Here is a 19891-nt window from a genome sequence, read left to right as displayed (position 1 = left end):
AGGATTTAAAAAAAAGGAGGGGTCTGAGCTCATGCGGGACCCGGCAGCTACTGTCTAAACTAAATACTGCCGTGATGAAACGCCATATCATGGATTATCAAGGAGTATCTCTGAAACAGTATGGAGCTCAAAGGCTTTCTCTCTTGCCGGTTATACCACAAGGTGAGTTCCTGTTTATTTCTTGCTTCTTCACACACTTGCTCTCCAGTACAGGTTAGCTCTGAGTGTTAGGGATGCTAATGTAAACACCGACCATATTACGTCCAAAAAAGTCGGTCATTGTTTCTGATAGCAACATCTGTTTGGCCCGTGGGTGTAAAGCAAGCCTACATTTCAGATATTACGTCATATCGGACGCAAATCTGGATCAGCTCCGTTTTTAGAGATTTGGGTACGGGGGAAAAGAGAGAGGGTTTTATTTTCTGACGCTGCGTGAGTTCCCTGTCACACCGGGGACACATCTTTATGTATAAAAGATGTGACGACCCCTGCTTGGAGGTCTCCTGTGGTGCGTAGGGCCCTTTAATGATCCTCCTCTGCTTGTGCCCACACTGATTGAGGACACCTGACGCACTGATTGAGGACACCTGACAGCTCGCACCGGAGGATTAAAAGGCCTGAGCCAGAGCCTCGAGGTCTCTCCCCGCCAGAGGACTGGACCTCGGAGAGCAGCGGCGCTTATTCTTATTTTGCCTTGCCTTATGTTTGTTTTTTGGCCACATTACGTTTTGCCAAATAAATACCTTTTTATATACATATTCTTGTCCTTCCCACGCTTTTTGTTATGGCCAAGAGCCAGGCCATGACAAAGACATCAAAAAGTGACTTTTGCATGATAGGTCCCCTTTAAGCAGAAAGATAGCGCTATTAGTGACCCTAGCTTGAGTGGAAGCCACTGTAAGTAGAAGATAGGTAGCCTAGCCTGAGAGACAGATACTATGCTACTCCAAAGAAGCAAAGTTAGCATAGCTTTAACGCAAACTGCTAGTATTTTCAAGTGAAAGCTAGTTAACATAACTTGAGTCTAACCTGTTTGTACAGTAGCATACTACAACTTAAAAGTGGAAGCTAATTAGCTTTGCTTGCTAAAGTTAGCACTAATTCTCTACACTTGTTATCATCTAAACGTTTGCTGAGTCATTGAGAGCTCACACTGCTAGTGTTGATGTGGATAAACATTATAGAAGCTAATGGTTGAAGCTAGGGTTAGCCGTCTCTTTGTTATGGTTGCAGTTGAAGTGATAGCAAATGCCTGGCTGTCGAATCATCAAGCAATGAGTAGCTTAAGCTCTATGAACAGTACTCCAAAACTTGAATCACAACATAGAACTTACAGTATGTAGTCAACAGGTGACGTAAAATGTTCACAGATGGGACTAAGCAACCACAACTACCAGGACTCATTATATTGCCATAATCAAATTCAAGCTCCCAGAACAACACTATAATGAACACCATCAATGCAAAATAAATGTGATTTCTTCTTTTTGGTAAATACAAAGTTAACCAAATAACTAACACTGAATATATACATGCTTAATTCGTATCAAACAGGAATTTGTATTTCCCTTTAGTTAAAATGCTTTAAGTCCGGCTTGCACATGAAATAATTGGTTGTAAGAACGTGCATCCTTCAGGCTGGGGGTTTGCCTGTGTGCTGTCATGAAGCATCAATCAACCTGAGAGCAGAAAGCAACCGTGTCTCAACAGGGAGTGTGACACACACACACACACACACACACACACACACACACACACACACACACACACACACACACACACACACACACACACACACACACACACACACACACACACACACACACACACACACACACACACACACACACACACACACACACACACACACACACACACACACACACACACACACACACACACACACACACACACACACACACACACACACACACACACACACACACACACACACACACACACACACACACACACACACACACTTTCATAATATACTGATGTTGCAAACGGCAGGTAGCAAGCTGTGCTAAGGATGAGGAGAATTACTGAGCTATTATGGTGCTCAATACGATATACATTTGCGACAGCAGACAGAGAAATATCACGTTTATGATGTAACGGGATGACCCTTGTTTAATACTACAAAGCATTTCTCTCTGTTTGGCTTCGGGGAGATCCGCAGTTGGGCTCAGACAGATAACCCCCCCATCCCAGTGTCTATTGTGTTGTAAAAGCAGGTCAGGTTTGCGACTCCACCAGCATCCGTTCACAGGCAGCGGTTGTCTCAGGCTGACAGCTCCTGTAAATCTGACATGCAAAGCAGTGCTTCCTCCATTCGGCCTCGCCGTGGCGCAGGGCTTTCCCCTCGCCAGTCCCATTCACATGCCTGTCATCCGACACAAAGAGGACTGTGGGAGAGCTTGTCTGCAGACAAGAGGCAGCACTAGGCAGCAGAGCAATGTAAGCGTTTGCTCGATATTCATTCAGGAGCGAAATTACAACCGCTTGAGGAAAATGTCAAACTACAATGACTCTAAGCAGCAGTTGCAACATAAAATCATTGAAGAAACACTCAGCAACAACCAGAACTGTGTATATACACGTTTAATCTGTATTTATCTGTTACAAATTAAGTTCAATCGCCTGTTGTCATTTGAAAAACGCACTTATAACAACTTATAGCGATCATTTGAAATTGTCCTTCCATTGGTAACTGTATTGGGACTAATGAAAAAGTGCTTAAGATTATACAACTACAATAAACAGATGGAATATTAAATTACACTAAATAAATATACTAATTATGCAAGATGTATTTATAGTTAGAGAACTTTAAAATTATTTTAACCATCAAACTTTCTTTAAGTTGAGTTTTAAACCTACAACTTTGAAAATATTGGTGTTATGAACCTCATAATGACGTTTGGATGAGCTAATCTGTCAGTGACGGCACCAGCTACATATTGCGACAATTGAAATATAATACTTTTACTTCACAATACTTAAATTTTATAGCATTATATGTCAGAGTTTTTGCTTTACTGTCCTTTAACTGTCCTTAAATAGATCCAAATTATTTCAGTAAAATGTGTGTATGAATGCCACTAAGCCACAAGGATGTCTTATGTAGGAGCAGTGATGTAGCAACAAAATAAAAAGTAGTTCAAGCTCAAATCTTAAAGCGCAGGTTTATCTCTGAGCGTAAAATGTTGGTTTAAACAGCCAGGTGTATAAAATAACTCAGCGCGCCTCTGAGTATCAACACTCTCTCTTCCCAGCAGGACGGTGTCACACATACAGAGGCTATAAAGTGGAATGACTATAAAAAGCCCATGAGTCAGCTGCAGAGCGAGATCCCAGTTAGAGGCTGAATGACACAGATCATTGCCACTCACAAATCACAAGAGGACAGGAAGCCACTCTACCTGGACTATTTTCTTTGTCTGGTACATTTTATTTTAGCCCTGTAATATCCTGCGAAAATATGCATTCATGGTAGTGACGACCACCTGGTATTTCATTAAAGCATCTACACACTTTACATCAGGGGTGTCAAACTCAATTTCATCGTGGGCCACATTCGCATAAAGGTTGCACTCAAAGGGCCGGTTGTAACTATATAAATATATAATATATACGTAAAATAATGTATTAAATTACATTATTGCCTCTGAATTGGATTATTACCGGATAGGATAATAACTTAGTAATTAACTACGTCTGAAAGCAGAAGTCCAGGGCAAATAATTGCAAGTCTCTTCAGTGCGCATGTCACAAAACGAGATGCATTGTGGGACATGTAGTTTATGGGCATCCTGCTTCTGTAAAGTGGCATTTAACCGTATAATAAACATATTATATTCTTTGCAAGCTCTTGCGGGGCCACAGAAAATGAATTCGCGGGCTGGATTTGGCCCCCGGGCCTTGAGTTTGAGGCCCCTGCTTTACATGGAAGAAACACTGACAGAATGTTGTTGGCAGGACTTTGATGCACCCACAACTCAAATCCCAATGGCCGCCTTGGGTCCCTGACGCAAACCCGGGATAATCCACAGGACAGGGATCCATGCGGGGGTCTGTCTTCCTGCATTGATGTCCGCACTTATTACATCCCATTCCCCGGTGATGTAACGCTTCCAGGCGCCGTATGTGCGCTTCTGGAAAATGGCACTCCGAGGCAGAGCGTTTCCATCAAATTACACGGTGTGCAATCTCGGAGCAAGCCTTGTTTGTACGTTCACAGAGTCATCGTCTAACAACGAGGGGTCTCTGGGAGAAGCAGGGGCAACACGTTTGACAGAGTTTAACATGGTCGTTCCTGAATGGAAACTCTGGCAATCAATGGCCTGAGGGATTCAAACTGGAAGGGGGTCTCTGCCATAGTTGTTGCTCAGATGAATGACACCTGACATGGTATGGCTGGCTGAAACTAAAGAAATCACTGCTATCCACAAATCCATTTTCTAACACTAACATGTTCGTACACATTCACAGGATATGATGCAACATGTAATCCAGCGAACTCCCTGTATGTGAAGCCCTTTGGGACAAACTTGTGAGTTTGTGATGTAAAAATAGCTTGCCTTACTCGGATGTTAGTAAAATGCACATGCTCACTAGAAAGCCCTTGAGAGCTCAGGCCTCTACCCCAGATGCACAATCCTAGAAATTCATTTTTAAATATACATTTTTCTACACTATCAAAACTAATTTCATAGAAACAACATCTCACATACAGGACTGTCTCAGAAAATTAGAATATTGTGATAAAGTTCTTTATTTTCTGTAATGCAATTAAAAAAACAAAAATGTCATACATTCTGGATTCATTACAAATCAACTGAAATATTGCAAGCCTTTTATTATTTTAATATTGCTGATTATGGCATACAGCTTAAGAAAACTCAAATATCCTATCTCTAAATATTAGAATATCATGAAAAAGTATACGAGTAGGGTGTTCAACGAATCACTTGAATCGTCTAATTAACTCGAAACACCTGCAAGGGTTTCCTGAGCCTTGAAAAACACTCAGCTTGGTTCAGTAAACTAAATCACAAGTATGGGGAAGACTGCTGATCTGACTGCTGTCCAGAGGACCGTCATTGACACCCTCCATCAGGAGGGTAAGACACAAAAAGAAATTTCTCAAAGAGCAAGCTGTTCACAGAGTGCAGTTTCAAAGCACATCCACAAAAAGTCTGTTGGAAGGGGGAAATGTGGCAGGAAACGCTGCACAACCAAGAGAGATGACCGCAGCCTTAACAGCATTGTGAAGAAGAGTCGCTTCCAGAATTTGGGGGAGCTTCAAAGACAGTGGACTGAAGCTGGAGTCCAGGTATCAAAAGTCACTGTTCGCAGACGTGTCCGGGAAATGGGCTACAATAGCCGTATTCCCATGGTCAAGCCACTTCTGAACTCAAGACAACGGAAGAGGCGTCTGACTTGAGCTAAGGAAAAGAAGCACTGGACAGTTGCACAGTGGTCCAAAGTCCTCTTTTCAGACGAAAGCAAGTTTTGTATTTCATTTGGAAGTCAAGGCGCCAGAGTCTGGAGAAAGGCTGGAGAGGAGCAAAATCCAAGTTGCTTGAAATCCAGTGTGAAGTTCCCACAGTCAGCGATGGTTTGGGGAGCCATGTCAGCTGCTGGTGTTGGTCCACTGTGTTTCATCAAGCCCAGAGTAAATGCAGCTGTGTACCAAGAGATTTTAGAGCACTACATGCTTCCGTCTGCTGAAAAGCTCTATGGAGATGAGGAATTCATTTTCCAGCATGATCTGGCACCTGCCCACAGTGCCAAAACCACCAGTAACTGGTGTACTGACCATGGCATTACTGTCCTCGATTGGCCTGCAAATTCCCCTGACCTGAACCCCATAGAGAATATGTGGGGTATTGTGAAGAAGAAGCTGAAAGACACCAGACCCAACAATGCTAATGAGCTAAAGGCCGCTATTGAAGCATCCTGGGCATCCATAACACCTCAGCAATGCCACAGGCTGATTGCCTCCATGCCACGCCGCATTGATGCAGTAATCCGTGCAAAAGGATTCCCAACCAAGTACTGAGTGCATTAATGGACATTTTCAAATGTTTGATTGTGTTTTGCTGTTATAAATCTTTTTTTTTTACTTGGTCTGAGGAACTATTCTAATTTTTTGAGATAGGATTTTTGAGTTTTCTTAAGCTGTATGCCATAATCAGCAATATTAAAATAATAAAAGGCTTGCAATATTTCAGTTGATTTGTAATGAATCCAGAATGTATGACATTTTTGTTTTTTTAATTGCATTACAGAAAATAAAGAACTTTATCACAATATTCTAATTTTCTGAGACAGTCCTGTACATTGCAATGTATACAATAGGCTATATAACAACCATGAGGCCAAACATTCAACTAATGTAGCGACAAAATCATCAATATAATCAATATAAACATATTAACTGAATTTTGAATGGCACGTCTTAGTCATTATTTCCCTCCAGGTGCACTTGAAAATGTAAATGTTTTAACACTAGAAAGGTGTTCTCTTATAGTGAACAGGAGGTCTATTTTGTATTAATACAATCTAGTTAAATGTCTGTTAATATAGCCAAAACATTGTTGTTTGTGTTACATTTTGATAATATGGAACTGTATCTGTTATTCTAATTAAATAGAACATACTTATTAATCACAAGCACCTGAAAATGTGCAATTGAACTTTCTTTTCTGTGAATGGCTATAAATAAATGTTCATAGTGCAAACAGTTACAGAAAAAAGGAGAGCCGTGTCAATTCTCAGAAGCAAAGTAGAACAGTGAACTGAGGCCTTAGTTAGTGATCCATCAATGGTATTGACATTCTGCACAGCTGGGGCTGCTGTTACACTACATGTCCACTCCTTTACTTCATGCAGTGGCCACAGTGGCTGCTCCTCAGCTAAATAAACCAGGGACATCCCCGTATAATAGCAGTGTTGAAAATGCAATGTGTACTGCAATATGGTAGGGTTGATTTTCAGTTTAAAATGCCTTTTTTGTGTTTTACAGGATTAGCCTCAGAAGTTTGTCCATAACATCTTAAAAATCAGCACCTGATCCACACATAACAGTAAGACGCACATTCACGGCTGGTGATGCTTGGTTAGAGATCCATCAATGCTATTGACAGGACTCCAGAGGCTTCCAGAAACCCTGAACCCTTTAACAGGAAATGCCCTGTCGAGGAAGCGGCTTTACGGGACGTCAGAGCATGGATCTACCTGTCAGGACATGTCATTTCCCTGAAGCCTAGATGAGTTCTGAGTAAACATGGCCCTGAATGTGAATGGCAGGATTTGTTTTCGCGATGAGTGGTTACAAAACAGGTAAGAATTGTTCTCCTGATTATTTTTAGACAGATACAAGGTTGTTTTCCAAGGTTTGGTTTCATGTGGAGCAGATATAGCTGTCCTCTGGTCGCAGGATTCCTGTTGGCACGGCTCCAGCTCTGCAGTTCTGCAGCTCTCCTCTCCGAAAGGTTTGAGGAATTCATTCTGGGCTGGATCAGCTCGGGGGCTGCTGGATAGGTCAGGGTGGCTCTGCTTTCTCTATCGATGCAGAGCCGGCTGACTGCAGGAGGCTCGACCTGAACGCAAGAAATATTGACTGAACGGCAACCAGATGTCACTTCAAGATAAACACAAACCAGATAAATGCTGAGTGGGGCTTGACATAAAAGAATTGAATCAACTGGACTGGGCTCAGCTGCACTATCATCAGCCTCAACCACATTACACTGACATAAACCTGCATTTAAAGTAGTCCACACATTATACAATTACAATGTGTGAATACTAGCTTTCATCTGCAACAAAATAGGGTTGGTGAATCATTTCAAACAATTATTCAAAGCTTTTTCAGCATGTCTTTTCAGTCTGTTTAAACCCAGTACAATAAATATCATATCTATAGACCGCCATGTTCCAATGACGAGTGGAACAACGTCACTACTGACCACTACTCAAGGTAAATGACGATCATTAGCAAGTAATGACAGTGAAGGAATGAGGGGGAATGAAAGGCCTTAGAGTAGGGGGCATTAGCATATAGATTTATTGGCTTTACGAGGGGTGAAAATGTGAAAGATCACTGTGTGAGCGACGGAGGGCAGATAACTGGTCAAGACACTGTCAGTGGGAACATTCGTCTGCCACTGCCGGAGAAAGAGTGAGGCTGTCGTTATCGTTCATTCACAGTGATATAGTAGTGTTTATTTCCCAAAAAAAGGAGAATGAGTTGAAATTGTGGCCATAATTCAGTATGGAATAAAAACTTTGGTATATTATACTTCAGAAATGTTAATAAAAGATGTCCCGGAATGTATCATTCATACACAAGGACAAACTGACAGTCAAACGGCCAACAGGCCTTCCATTCCGCCCACAAACTCCCACGAGTCAACACCGCGGCCTTGAGAACTTTTCTAATATCTCTGGGACGAATTCAGGCTGTTTCTCAGTGTTAAAGAGCATCGAGTAGAACGGAGGGTCCAGACTGAACATCTCCTGTTGGACTGCTTCACAACTCAGGTGGCCTCATAGCATCTGAGATGTGAGGATGTGGAGAGGAAAGTAACATCAGGAATGGACTGTATCTAGTTGGTCTGATAAGGGTCTCGCCTCCCTTGCTGTCTTGAGTTTGAGGCCCCTGCTTTACATGGAAGAAACACTGACAGAATGTTGTTGGCAGGACTTTGATGCACCCACAACTCAAATCCCAATGGCTGCCTTGGGTCCCTGACGCAACCCCGGGATAATCCACAGGACAACACCATTGGAGATCATCAGAAGCAGGTAGCAGGTAAGTGTAACTAATGTGGTGTTTAGACTCCTATCTCTGCCAAGGCAATGGGTAGAAAAACAGTTAACAGGTGGGAAACAAGTAGCTGGTGACAATGGCCAGAAGCTGGATAGAAAAGTCAACCTTCCGCAGGTAAGTCAATTCATTTCAATTGAAACTCTAAAATCGCTTGTACTTTGGTGAACCCTGACTTCACAAAAAGTCTTGCCAGTGACCGATAACAAACTGTCTTTACAGCACTGACCTTTAAAGTCCAAACAGGGGGAAGCCTGGAGCTTATTATCTGTGTTGCAGCCATGGCCGTATCTACCATTGAGGTCACCGAGGTAATATTTTTCGAGCTGTGTGTACAAAACTTGTGAAATAATTGCACTAAACGGAGTTCTTTGTAGTACTTCCATTTACTGCCGATGGAGGCGCTGCATAACTACGTAGCCTCGATTAAAGCAAACAGAAGAAGACGACATGTATCAAAAAACCACCGCAGCCCGGACTTGAACCGGAGCAGCGGAGGAGTGATGAAGTATCTAGAGATCTGAGTCCAGCGGGCTGCTTGTTTTTCTGTTCATCAGGAAATCATATGACCAGCAGGTCCTGTGTGAACGCTCTACGTTAGTTAGTGGACGTCCGACAACATGCACACTAACTTATATTGCAGCTATAGGCTATACTTTGGTTTAAATTGCGTGAATAAACTAGCTAGAGAGCTAAAGTTAATTCCATTCATCCAATGTCAGAAGGATTACCTTTTAACAAACATTGTAATGCTTTTCTTTCATTTCAATTTGAGTAAAACAATGGAGATATAACATTGTATTGTTTTCTTTTTACACTGACTCAGATATAATGAAAAGACTACGTCAGTCGAAGCTCAGCTTTGGTAAGGAAGAGACAGGACAGGCAGAGAGAGAGAGAGAGAGAGAGAGAGAGAGAGAGAGAGAGAGAGAGAGAGAGAGAGAGAGAGAGAGAGAGAGAGAAGTGATGGAAGTCAGGGAGGAACTGCAGGTACAGTCACACAAAAGAATGTATAACCCCATCTATCTATCTATCTTATATATATATATATATATATTTATATATATATATATATATATATATATATATATATATAACAATAGTCTTAATTTACAATAGGCATAATTTTAAAACAACATACATCTATTGCAGGTATGATGTCATAATAACATACAATTGTAGAAAACACAATTTGCTTACATCTTTGTTCTCTTTTGAGAATCAAACAAAACAGATATAAATGACAAAAAGAATGAAAAACAAACAAGTGAAATGAACTAAATGGCTGAATTGCTTTTGACTCACTGGCAGGAGCGACAAGTGAGGAGGAGCAAAAAGTGAACAACGAGGGAGAGATTGAACAAAGAGAAAGAGTAGAGGACAGAGAGAGTAATGAACAGGAAGAAGACAGAGAGACTAAAGAAGATAGAAGAGAGGCTGCAGTTTATGGAAAGGAGAGAGACATGGAAAATGAATGTTGACAATGTTTTGTGATCATTTTAGCCTCTTCTGCATGTCCAGATCATTAATAGTAACAATCAGCTGATTTGTATGTATTACAATTTCAAAAATAATTTATGCTGACATTGTCAGCCCACTGACATGGTTTGAAATCAATATATTATCCAATGTGTGACCCCCCACAGGACTTAAAAAGCACCTAACTAGATCATGAAAATCCCCCAAATCTCGGGGGGTGTCCCCCGAACCCCCCTAACATATTTGGACCTCGGTATTTAGGAAATCCTGGATACGGCCCTGGTTGCAGCAGTCACCTATAATTAATCTCCTCCTTAGAGAGTAACCTAAAATGCTCCCAAACAGACAGGAGAACTATGCAAACGAAGTGTAAAACAAGCTATCTTACTGACAGTTAGCAAGCTAGCTAGCTCAAAAAGCTCAAAAGTCACAAGCCTGTAGTGTTGCCAAAGAAGCAAATAAGTTAGCCTGTTTCTGATGTGACCTTAACCGTAAATTTAATATTACTTTATAATATTTTTTTGAATTTTCTCCCTTATTTTCAAGTCAGTGTTTAAATAAAACATCACAATATATTCAATTCACTGTCCTATTATGCATCAGCGTATTGCATAAGACCGAAGCGAGTGATTTAATGGACGTTACTGTATGATAGTCTCCGCTTTTCATAAACAATGTCCAGTGACTGACAATTCATTTACCGGGACGAACATCATCCTCAATCATCCTAATGGGCTACACAGAGCTTAACAGGGACTCCAACCGTTTACCTAGTCCACTGTATACTTCACATGCAGACCTGGTTGGAAAAATGAAGAGAGAGGTACCATACTGGGAAGTAAGGGGATGTCGCATAAATAATCCTATTAGTGTTGGGGAATTTATATTTGATCATGTGAAGGCAGCCTAGTCATCACTTTCCATATACGACGCCACCAGATATGGGTAATGGACACAAGCCTCCACCCTACACCTGCATTTTATACATTTCCTAAATATTCAAATGGATGGAAATTGCAAACAGAGGCTAGGGTATGCATTCAGGCTTATATCTGCCCCTGTAAATATAATCCATTCAAACACTAACGCAGACAGTAAGACTGTTAGACTAATTGATGTCATGCCCATAAAATAATTACGGTATTAGTCTGACCCTGAGGTGTTTTACAGGAAATAAACATCCTTAATCTTAATTTACCCACAATTATGAATTCAAGTAATGAATATTTTTGACTATAATTACATTGTTATTTTTGCTCAAGAGAACAGCTTGAATTTGGAGTTTTAAATATGTGTCAATTTCCCAGTCAGGGCACTCTAACAAAACAAAAACACTGCCTAGCATTATGAGAAATGTTGTTTTCCTGCTTCAGTTTTGGCCGACTTTATGGAATGCTAAATCTCTAGAGTGCCGTCATTAACATTCATTTAGTTAAATATATATATATACTTTTCAAAATATATAAATAAAACAAACACAACTTTGAGTAAATGTATACATTGTTTTAAGAAATAGCACATAAATGCTGCGTTCTTGTGATAAGAGTCTACAGCTCTGAGAGGCAACAAAGGGGTTTTAGCTACATGCTAATGTCATCATGCAAACATTCTCTCATTGCCTGTGCTGTTTAGCATGTACAACGTTTACCATGTGTCCCATCTGCGTTAGCTAACATTTGCTAATTAGCACTACACATAGAGTACAGCTGGGTCTGATGGGAATGCCATTAGTTTAATAAATGGAATCAATCCGTTACACAGAGATGATGTAGCTCTAATTACAATCTCCCCCTTTGATTGACAACATTACTGTATGCCATAGTAATGACTCCCCGTATCACCTATAATGGATGCCACACAGGTTAAATGAGGCCTATTCATTGGGTAGCCCACTTTAACCCCCTTCTCTCCCCCACTGCTTCTATCCCATGTGATCAGATCTGCTTCACAGTTAAAACAATATGGAAGCGCTGCCGTGCACTGCAGCAGCCATAGCCCCCCGCCCCCTTCCCGGCCTCATTAACATGCTGCTCAGGGATCAGCCCATTCATAAAAGGGCTGTCGGTGGAGTGGGCCAGGCTTCACGCAGGGACAAAACCCCTCTCCAAGGTCAGCATTCACAACCGCCGCAGGAAGACACAATGGCGGAAATAACACATGTGAGCGCTTCCGTGTTCAACCTGGATGGTCGAACAAAGCAGTGCAACAATCTGTCGCTTCGTGAATGCACGCGAGCCTCTGTGAGACTGTAGCGGACACACAGCGCCGGCTAATATGAATAATGAATAAAAGGCTGACAAAGGCAGCGATTTTAAAGAAGCACGGGTGATGATCACAGGATATTCATGTAGATGAGATAAACCACATTGGTGCTGTTAGATAACTGATAGATTTGGGGATGAGAGAGTCTGTGTCTTGTTGTCAAGTAGGAGGGGCTGTGGGATGAGCGAGGGAGCAAATCAAAGCTACAGTGGTGCCCGTATGAGCCACTTTCCCTCTGTGAACCTTCATAATCACTTCATGTATACACACAAAAGACTGGCATACAAAGAATACGCTGATACAACTGATGGGTATACATGGCAATATTGGCCCTCTAAATGAAAGCATACTGTATGCGCTACACTGATTTTAGAACAACATGTTGACCAAATGTCACACCAGTGTACTTGGATTTATGATTTTCACTCTGAGACGAACATTTATTTGTATTTTATTCTGAAAAAATGCCCAGCAGTAACCTACTTAAATTGTATCAGGACTAAAAGTCTACAGCCTTAAAGAGACTCTGAATGATCTGAGCTAAATGCTAGCATCACTATGCTAACATGCATAAGTTTGGCAGTTTTTTTTTATGTGCCATCCATGTTCATTTAGCAGGTTAGCATGCTAGCATGTGTCAGAAAGTCTATTCGAAAACGACCCCACTTCTTTAATAACCTTATTTAACATTTTCCTGATGAGTTATTGGTCTCGGTGGAAATGTTCTTCGATACAGAGTAATGTTCCTTTTGAGAATGATGGTACCATTTAGAGTAAGAGAGACGATAAAGACGGGTATGCTTTAGGCTGTTGCTCACACACCAAACATGAGGCTATCAAAGGCGTCATTTGCAAACCAATAAGTGAAGCCACACTGTCAACTTCTAATACTCAGTCTATGGCGATAGAGCAAAGGTCATGTGTTGACTTACATATTATCCTAAAGGTCACATGTATATCTTTTCCAAATTCCATGGCAATATACTTAATATTTGTTGAGATATTTCAGCGTATGCCATGCTGCCAACAAAATTGTAAATCAATACTGTTGCAGCCCAAACTGTTGAACTTTAAAAGGACAGATGTGTTCATCCAACAAAACTGAGGAGCTCCAGCCTTTCCCAAACCCTATAAAATGAACGCATTACTTCCATCTGTGTTTACATTTTGTTTCATGGCCCCCCAAGTGAGAACGATATCCTTGTTGTTACACATCATTTGCTGCTCGATTGCAGAACTGTCCAGGTTGTAACAAGCCAGATAATGGATGAAGAGGGTTTCACTTTAAACCATAACTGTATCTAAAGCAGACACACAGGTCTCGGGCACAATCAAACATGATGTCTTCACTGGCCTATTTCAGTCGGAGGAGCCGCCCACTATCAAATGAAGGACGAGTGAACACGGAGGGCTTGGTGTGATCAATAGGGATCAACCTCTTGGTATTGCTGCCACCCATCCCTCCGGCTCAAAAGGAGGGCCGATCAATGCAGATGTGTGTGGTTGACAAGGATCTAAAGAGGGACGAAGCTGTCCTCCTTTCCACTTGCACACAACACCGGCTAAGATTAGACATTCAATTGGACCTGGAGGGTGGGAGGAGACGGATTTGAACAGATTAATCGGTGATTGTGTTCGAAATGATAGTAACTGCAGGAAAGAGGAGGTTGGTAGTAGTAGCAGGAGTCACAGAGGGTCAAAGAAGGAGACGTAATAATAGAGTATTAAGCAGATAGCCCCTAGACTGCATGATTACTTGGCCAGGTATTGAGTCGTTCAAGTTTACAAAACAGAAATGACTGCGGAGGCACAGGAATGCAGACACCTGCAGCCCATTGCCAACCCCGACATGTTTCTGTCATGCTGCGATCATAGCAGGTGAGAACTGAAGAGCTCTCAAACTATAATATCTGGTGGGAAACCCCGAAAAGGTCTGTGTTTTGTTCACACCAGAGCAAGTTTAACCTGCTAATGGGGCTCCTATTGACCCCCCACTCTCACAAACTGTGTAGCGTACTTGTTAGGTAATTATAGGGCTGTACTGGAAAGTACAAAGCTAACGTTCATATTCTAAATTATGATTTGAATTCTGCTTTTCAAAAAGGTCCTACAACTTGTCATTAAGTGCTTAATATTTCTATAAAGCAATGTGTGTGACTAAAGAGGGAAAAGCACGGATAATAGAACAAATGGAGGTATTGCTTTCAAATGGTTTAACAGTTCATGTTCAAATGGACGTACACATGTGACAGTACCTTTTCTAACTTGTCTTAATCGCACAAATATAGGTATTGGACGCCTTGTTGACAACAATCAGGCAACCAGCAAGGATGAACCTGCTAGCTACAGTAGCATAGGTAAGGGACAAAAAGCCACTTGCTAATCGCTCATATTTCATCTCATAAAAGAGCTATAGATATATATATATATATATATATATGTCACCCATTGAGCATGTTTGGGATGCTCTGGATCGGCGTATACGACAGCGTGTTCCAGTTCCTGCCAATATCCAGAAACTTCGCACAGCCATTGAAGAGGAGTGGACCAACATTCCACAGGCCACAATCAACAACCTGATCAACTCTATGCGAAGGAGATGGGTGACATGTTAGGGTTAGGGTTAGGGTTAGGGTATAACCCTAGGGTTTTCGGACCCCCCCAGACCCCCCCAATAAAGCAAAACTGCTCGTTTCAGAGTGGCCTTTTATTGTGGCCAGCCTAAGGCACACCTGTGCAATAATCATGCTGTCTAATCAGCATCTTGATATGCCACACCTGTGAGGTGGGATGGATTATCTCGGCAAAGGAGAAGTGCTCACTATCACAGATTTTTTCAGATTTGTGAACACTATTTGAGAGAAATTGTTATTTTGTTTATATAGAAAATGTTTTAGATCTTTGAGTTCATCTCATGAAAAATGGGAGCAAAAACAAAAGTGTTGCATTTATATTTTTGTTCAGTGTCTATATATATATGTATTGTGTTTGCACAATTTAAAGGAAATAATATCAAACGTGTGGGAGTATATCACTTTCTGAAAGAGAAAGACATTGTATTCTGCATGAAAAACACAAGAAGGGCCAGATAGCAGCCCAATTTATAAATAGTCCTATGACAATAACATGACCATAGTCATGCTCAAAAATCAAGTAATAACAAAAAGGCTTTGTCAAGCTCACAAGTACTACACTTGCATTACATTGATACACCCGTATGCTCCTTTGTGCTTCAAGTGAGTAGGTGATAGGTACAGTCATGGTCAACAGCTGTGGCTGCTTTTTGAGAAGCTGGGGTTTTGCATTTGCTTCATTGTCTCGTATGAATCAAAAGTGTTTCAGAATAAAGGGAAAGAAGTGCTGAGCATTAGTGCGTCAGCCCAGGTTTAAATGTTTCCGAGCCCGACCTTCTGTCAGTCTGATCGGTCGGGGTTTTTACGGAGCCAGATGATGGAGAATCCCACGGTGAGGAACAGCACCGCGGCCATGCCCACCGTGTGATGTTTCACCTCAGGCTACAGGAATCAAAGCGCCACCTGCGGACCACAGGAGTCCCTCCTGCACAACAAACGCTACACTCCATGTCAAACAGCATCACTCGAAAATGTCAGAGATATATTTGGTTTTGAACATTTATTTACACAGATTACATGCGTGCGATCCGGCACACAACTTGAACTGCTCGGCTGCCCCAAGGCAGGTAGCCATTAACTCAACAAGAGCTCCGCATTACTGCTTGAGTCACAACGCTCTTTCCGACCACACTTACCGCCTATAATCATGAAGGTGATAGAGAAGGGACATTTTTCAAAGAAATTAGCAGGTTGGCTAAATTACTGTTTTCTGTTTCGAGTGCCAAGAGGTGAGCTCAGAGAGCGGGGGAAGACTGAAATCATGTGTGTGGCTCCAGTTCACAGAGGAGAAAGAGAGGAAGTCTCTCATGGAGGCCTCAGGGAGCTTTCCTCAGATACCTGCTGGAGAGGATATTTCTTTTAAAAAACGCTGCATTCACTGGTTGCCATTGTCATTGCTTTTGCATATTCTAGAGCAACCGACAAACCTTGAAGTAAGATTCTGAAGGGGCTCAGGTCAGGCTTTACGAGATCAACATGAGTTTTTGTATGCAGAGCAAGTTTTGAGATACTGGAAGGAGAATATAAAGCTTCCAGTGATGGTGATTTATGAGATATATCAGATCTTGGTTTAAATAATTGTTATTATCTATCATCGATTCTTCTTTTCTCCATTAATCCTTTGGTCAATGTAAGGTTATACAAATGTGGAAAAGTTGACCTGAAAAGTTGCCATTACACAAGTTGATGCCTTCTAATGTCTTGTTTTGACTAAAGCAAAAGCTATATATATATAGATTTGTTTGCAGTTTTTTTACTTTATCCAGCTATTTAGAAAAACACAAAGACAGCTTTAAGAGTATTGTGAAATAAAAAAGCAGGTTGTTAAGCACAATCTAGGAAGTGAAGGAAGTGGAGCAGCCTCCAGCTCCTTTGTGTACACAATTGGTGTAAAAATGCAAGAGGTTTTTAAAACATGTGATTAATAGAATTATCTTTTATAAAAAGCCTGTGTTGTCTTTTCAAGGATTAAGACATCCAACAGGAAGAGAATATCAAAGACAGCTCATCACTGTTTGATGAACACAACACACAACAGGGGTTTTGTGTAAATGCAAGCTATCCTTGCAAACCAGGCCCAGTTTACATGCATGTGCCTCTATCCACATGCATTGGGTTTGTATAAGAGGGCAGATGGCGTTATTGGAGACGCGTTTTGACGCCTGTGTGTGTGTCTGTGCCACCGGTTGGGTGAATGGAGGCCATCTGGGATTGGCCAGGGCTTCTGTGAATGGAGCGCCATTCAGAACCGCGGACAGCTCCCAGCTCTCCGCGGTGCTGAATGGCGCTGCCGGGGCTCAGCAGTATACCGGAAACCCTTCACAGCGCACTCTGACCCACCTTGGTAAACAGTGCCTGGCGATCAAACATGAAGCATGGGCCTACAGACACACGAGAGGCCTGTCCGCGCGGGCCTCTTAATGAGCAAACACAAGTCGAGGCGAAGAAAGCCTTCCGCCACATTAGGCAGGGAAACCACCTCTTGACTTTAATGAAATGCTCTCGATATGGAGTGGGCGGCCATGATGAACACCTGGCGGACTGCGACAGCACACACAGGCTCCCACGGTTGTTTGCATATGGCACAAGCCTGCTTCCTGCTCATTAAATTGTTGTAAAGCTGTAAAAGCTCCAGCATTATCTTACGAGCCTATCCGGGTTATCGATAGCCGATCAGAGGGATTAAGAGCTGGAGGCGGGATTCAATGTCAAAGAGCGTGGAGTAACAGGGGGAGAAAAACACTAGCAGGGCCTCCATCTGCACATTAGCATGGGGCCTAAACACAATGAAGAGATGAATGAACATGAGGCCCGGGAGTCTCCTTGAATCTGTCATCCGTCTCCATGGCGACAGGAGGAGGAGGACCAAAAACTGGCATCTATCCGGGCCCAAATCAACAGATGGCCACCACATCTACCCCCTCCTCCCTCCCTCCATCCATCCCACCACCCGCCCCCTTCCCCTTTGCAGCCTACCTTGCACTGTTCCATGCACGTCCTCACTGAATATGCCCCCGGCTCATATTTCTGAGTCAGGAGCTCAAAGTCCTCGTATTTCTCCTGGGCGTGCTGGTCGTAGCGTTGGTACGCCTGGACGCACAGGCTGCATCTGGTGATGTCGCCATTGCCGAGCACGTCGAGGCTGCAGTTCAAATTGTCTGGATTTGTTGACCCGTAGAACAAATCCTGTAGAGAGTAGGAGTTACAAAAGGAAAGGTACAAATCGCTCATATTTACAGCCCGTGTCCCCTCTTGGTCGGAAAGGCCCCCGCACAAATGGTCGGCATCTGCGAAAGTAAAGCAGTCTTTAGATAAACTATCCTCCTGGTGGCAAGTTTCGAGCCGCCACAAATGTTTGGTAGAGTTTCCTATAAAAATAGCATCTGGGTTTCCTCTGAGGCTGCTGTGTGCTGAGTGGGTCTGAGGTGAGAGGAGGTGGGAGGATGCGAACTTGACCCGGGTCCGGGTCAGTTTGGCCTCGGCGCAGAACCACAGGTGATCAGAGAGGAGGATGGTTAAGAACAAGAGAGATGCCAAGGACAGTCGCCATCTCTGCGCCCTCTCTGAGTCGGTGAATGGCTTTTGGTTGTCGCGGGGGGGCTCTAGCCAGATTTGGAAGCCGTCGTCATCTTCTTGCTGCCAACACGTCCCAGCACCCCTGGTCATATTTTGGGAACCGGCCGACTCCACCGTGGGGGCTCCTCTGCCGCAACAGTCATTGACTTGGGGTCCGCTTCGCGTTTTCTTCCCCTCAAATGTCAGGTGGTGGGTTGTCCCGGCGTGTCCTTGCGTTCAGCGGTAATTCCCATTAAAATGAGCGTGGGCCGGATGGGAAATTAGACGCTGGCGACCACGGGCCGCATCCTCCATGGCTGACCGGTGAAGCCGCTGTCCTCCCGCCCGCCCTGAGCTCCGCTCCGCGCCGCTCCGCTCCTCTGCGTAGCCTCGACTCCGTTTTTAGAAACACTCACCAACGCGTTTACGTTTTCCCTGGCCTCGGTCGTGCAGGGACAAGGGCGCTATCCTCTTCCAACATGGCGAAGCTGTCTGCCTTTATGTCGGCGGAGGGGCCTACAGCCTGTAACAGACCTCTTTTCCTTTTCAAGCTCTCACCGTCTTCATCTCGCTGCCGTTGTCAAGTTGCCGCCATGTTCGCCAAGAGACGGTGTGTGTATGCAGGAAGCTGCGTCAGGTCAGCAGTGATAACCAGCAGCATTTCTGGTTGTCTCGTTCAAAATAAAAGTCTAGAAAATAACAATACAATTACACCAAATGTCTTAAAGATGACTGGTGCATTAAGAAATGTACACAGTCCCGCTTAATAAAGTATTATAAATAATACAAAATGGTTGTTAAGTTTTAAACCAAAACATAACTTTAATGCATAGACATTTGTACAACTGACTGCATGTCGAGTCAGATGCTTTATTTTGAAAGTCAACTCAACCTACATGCGGTATTGTGTTATATAAACCTTCTACCTTGACACACATCCACATCTCTGACGTTATGCGCGCGCATCGCAGTCACCGCATCGCTCTCTACCAAAGATGCGTCAAGTCAGAGGGAGCCTGCTGAAATGTCACATGAAATATTGTAATTATGACTTCAAAATTAAAGCCCATGATGTCAGTAATAACGATCTCAACTACTTTGTTTTATACTACAAAAATAAAGA

At 42.7% G+C, this 19891-nt stretch overlaps 1 protein-coding gene across 2 annotated transcripts in view; it reads right to left on the bottom strand.

Annotated features, from left to right (window-relative positions):
* The window catches only part of nalf1a (NALCN channel auxiliary factor 1a), a 29186-nt gene extending 9814 nt beyond the window's left edge, over positions 1 to 19372 (bottom strand). For both annotated transcript variants that reach the window (XM_079668759.1, XM_079668760.1), the window contains exon 1: positions 18190 to 19372. In XM_079668759.1, the coding sequence (XP_079524885.1) occupies positions 18190 to 18879 (690 nt within the window). In that variant the 5' untranslated portion in view covers positions 18880 to 19372. The remainder of the gene's footprint in view (positions 1 to 18189) is intronic.
* Between the last annotated feature and the right edge of the window lie 519 nt (positions 19373 to 19891).

The sequence above is a fragment of the Notothenia rossii genome, assembly GCF_949606895.1.
Source record: "Notothenia rossii genome assembly, chromosome: 3".
In the NCBI taxonomy this organism is placed as follows: Eukaryota; Metazoa; Chordata; class Actinopteri; order Perciformes; family Nototheniidae; genus Notothenia; species Notothenia rossii.
The sequence above is the reverse complement of the archived record's forward strand: the minus strand, read 5'-3'. Positions and strand labels throughout refer to the sequence as shown.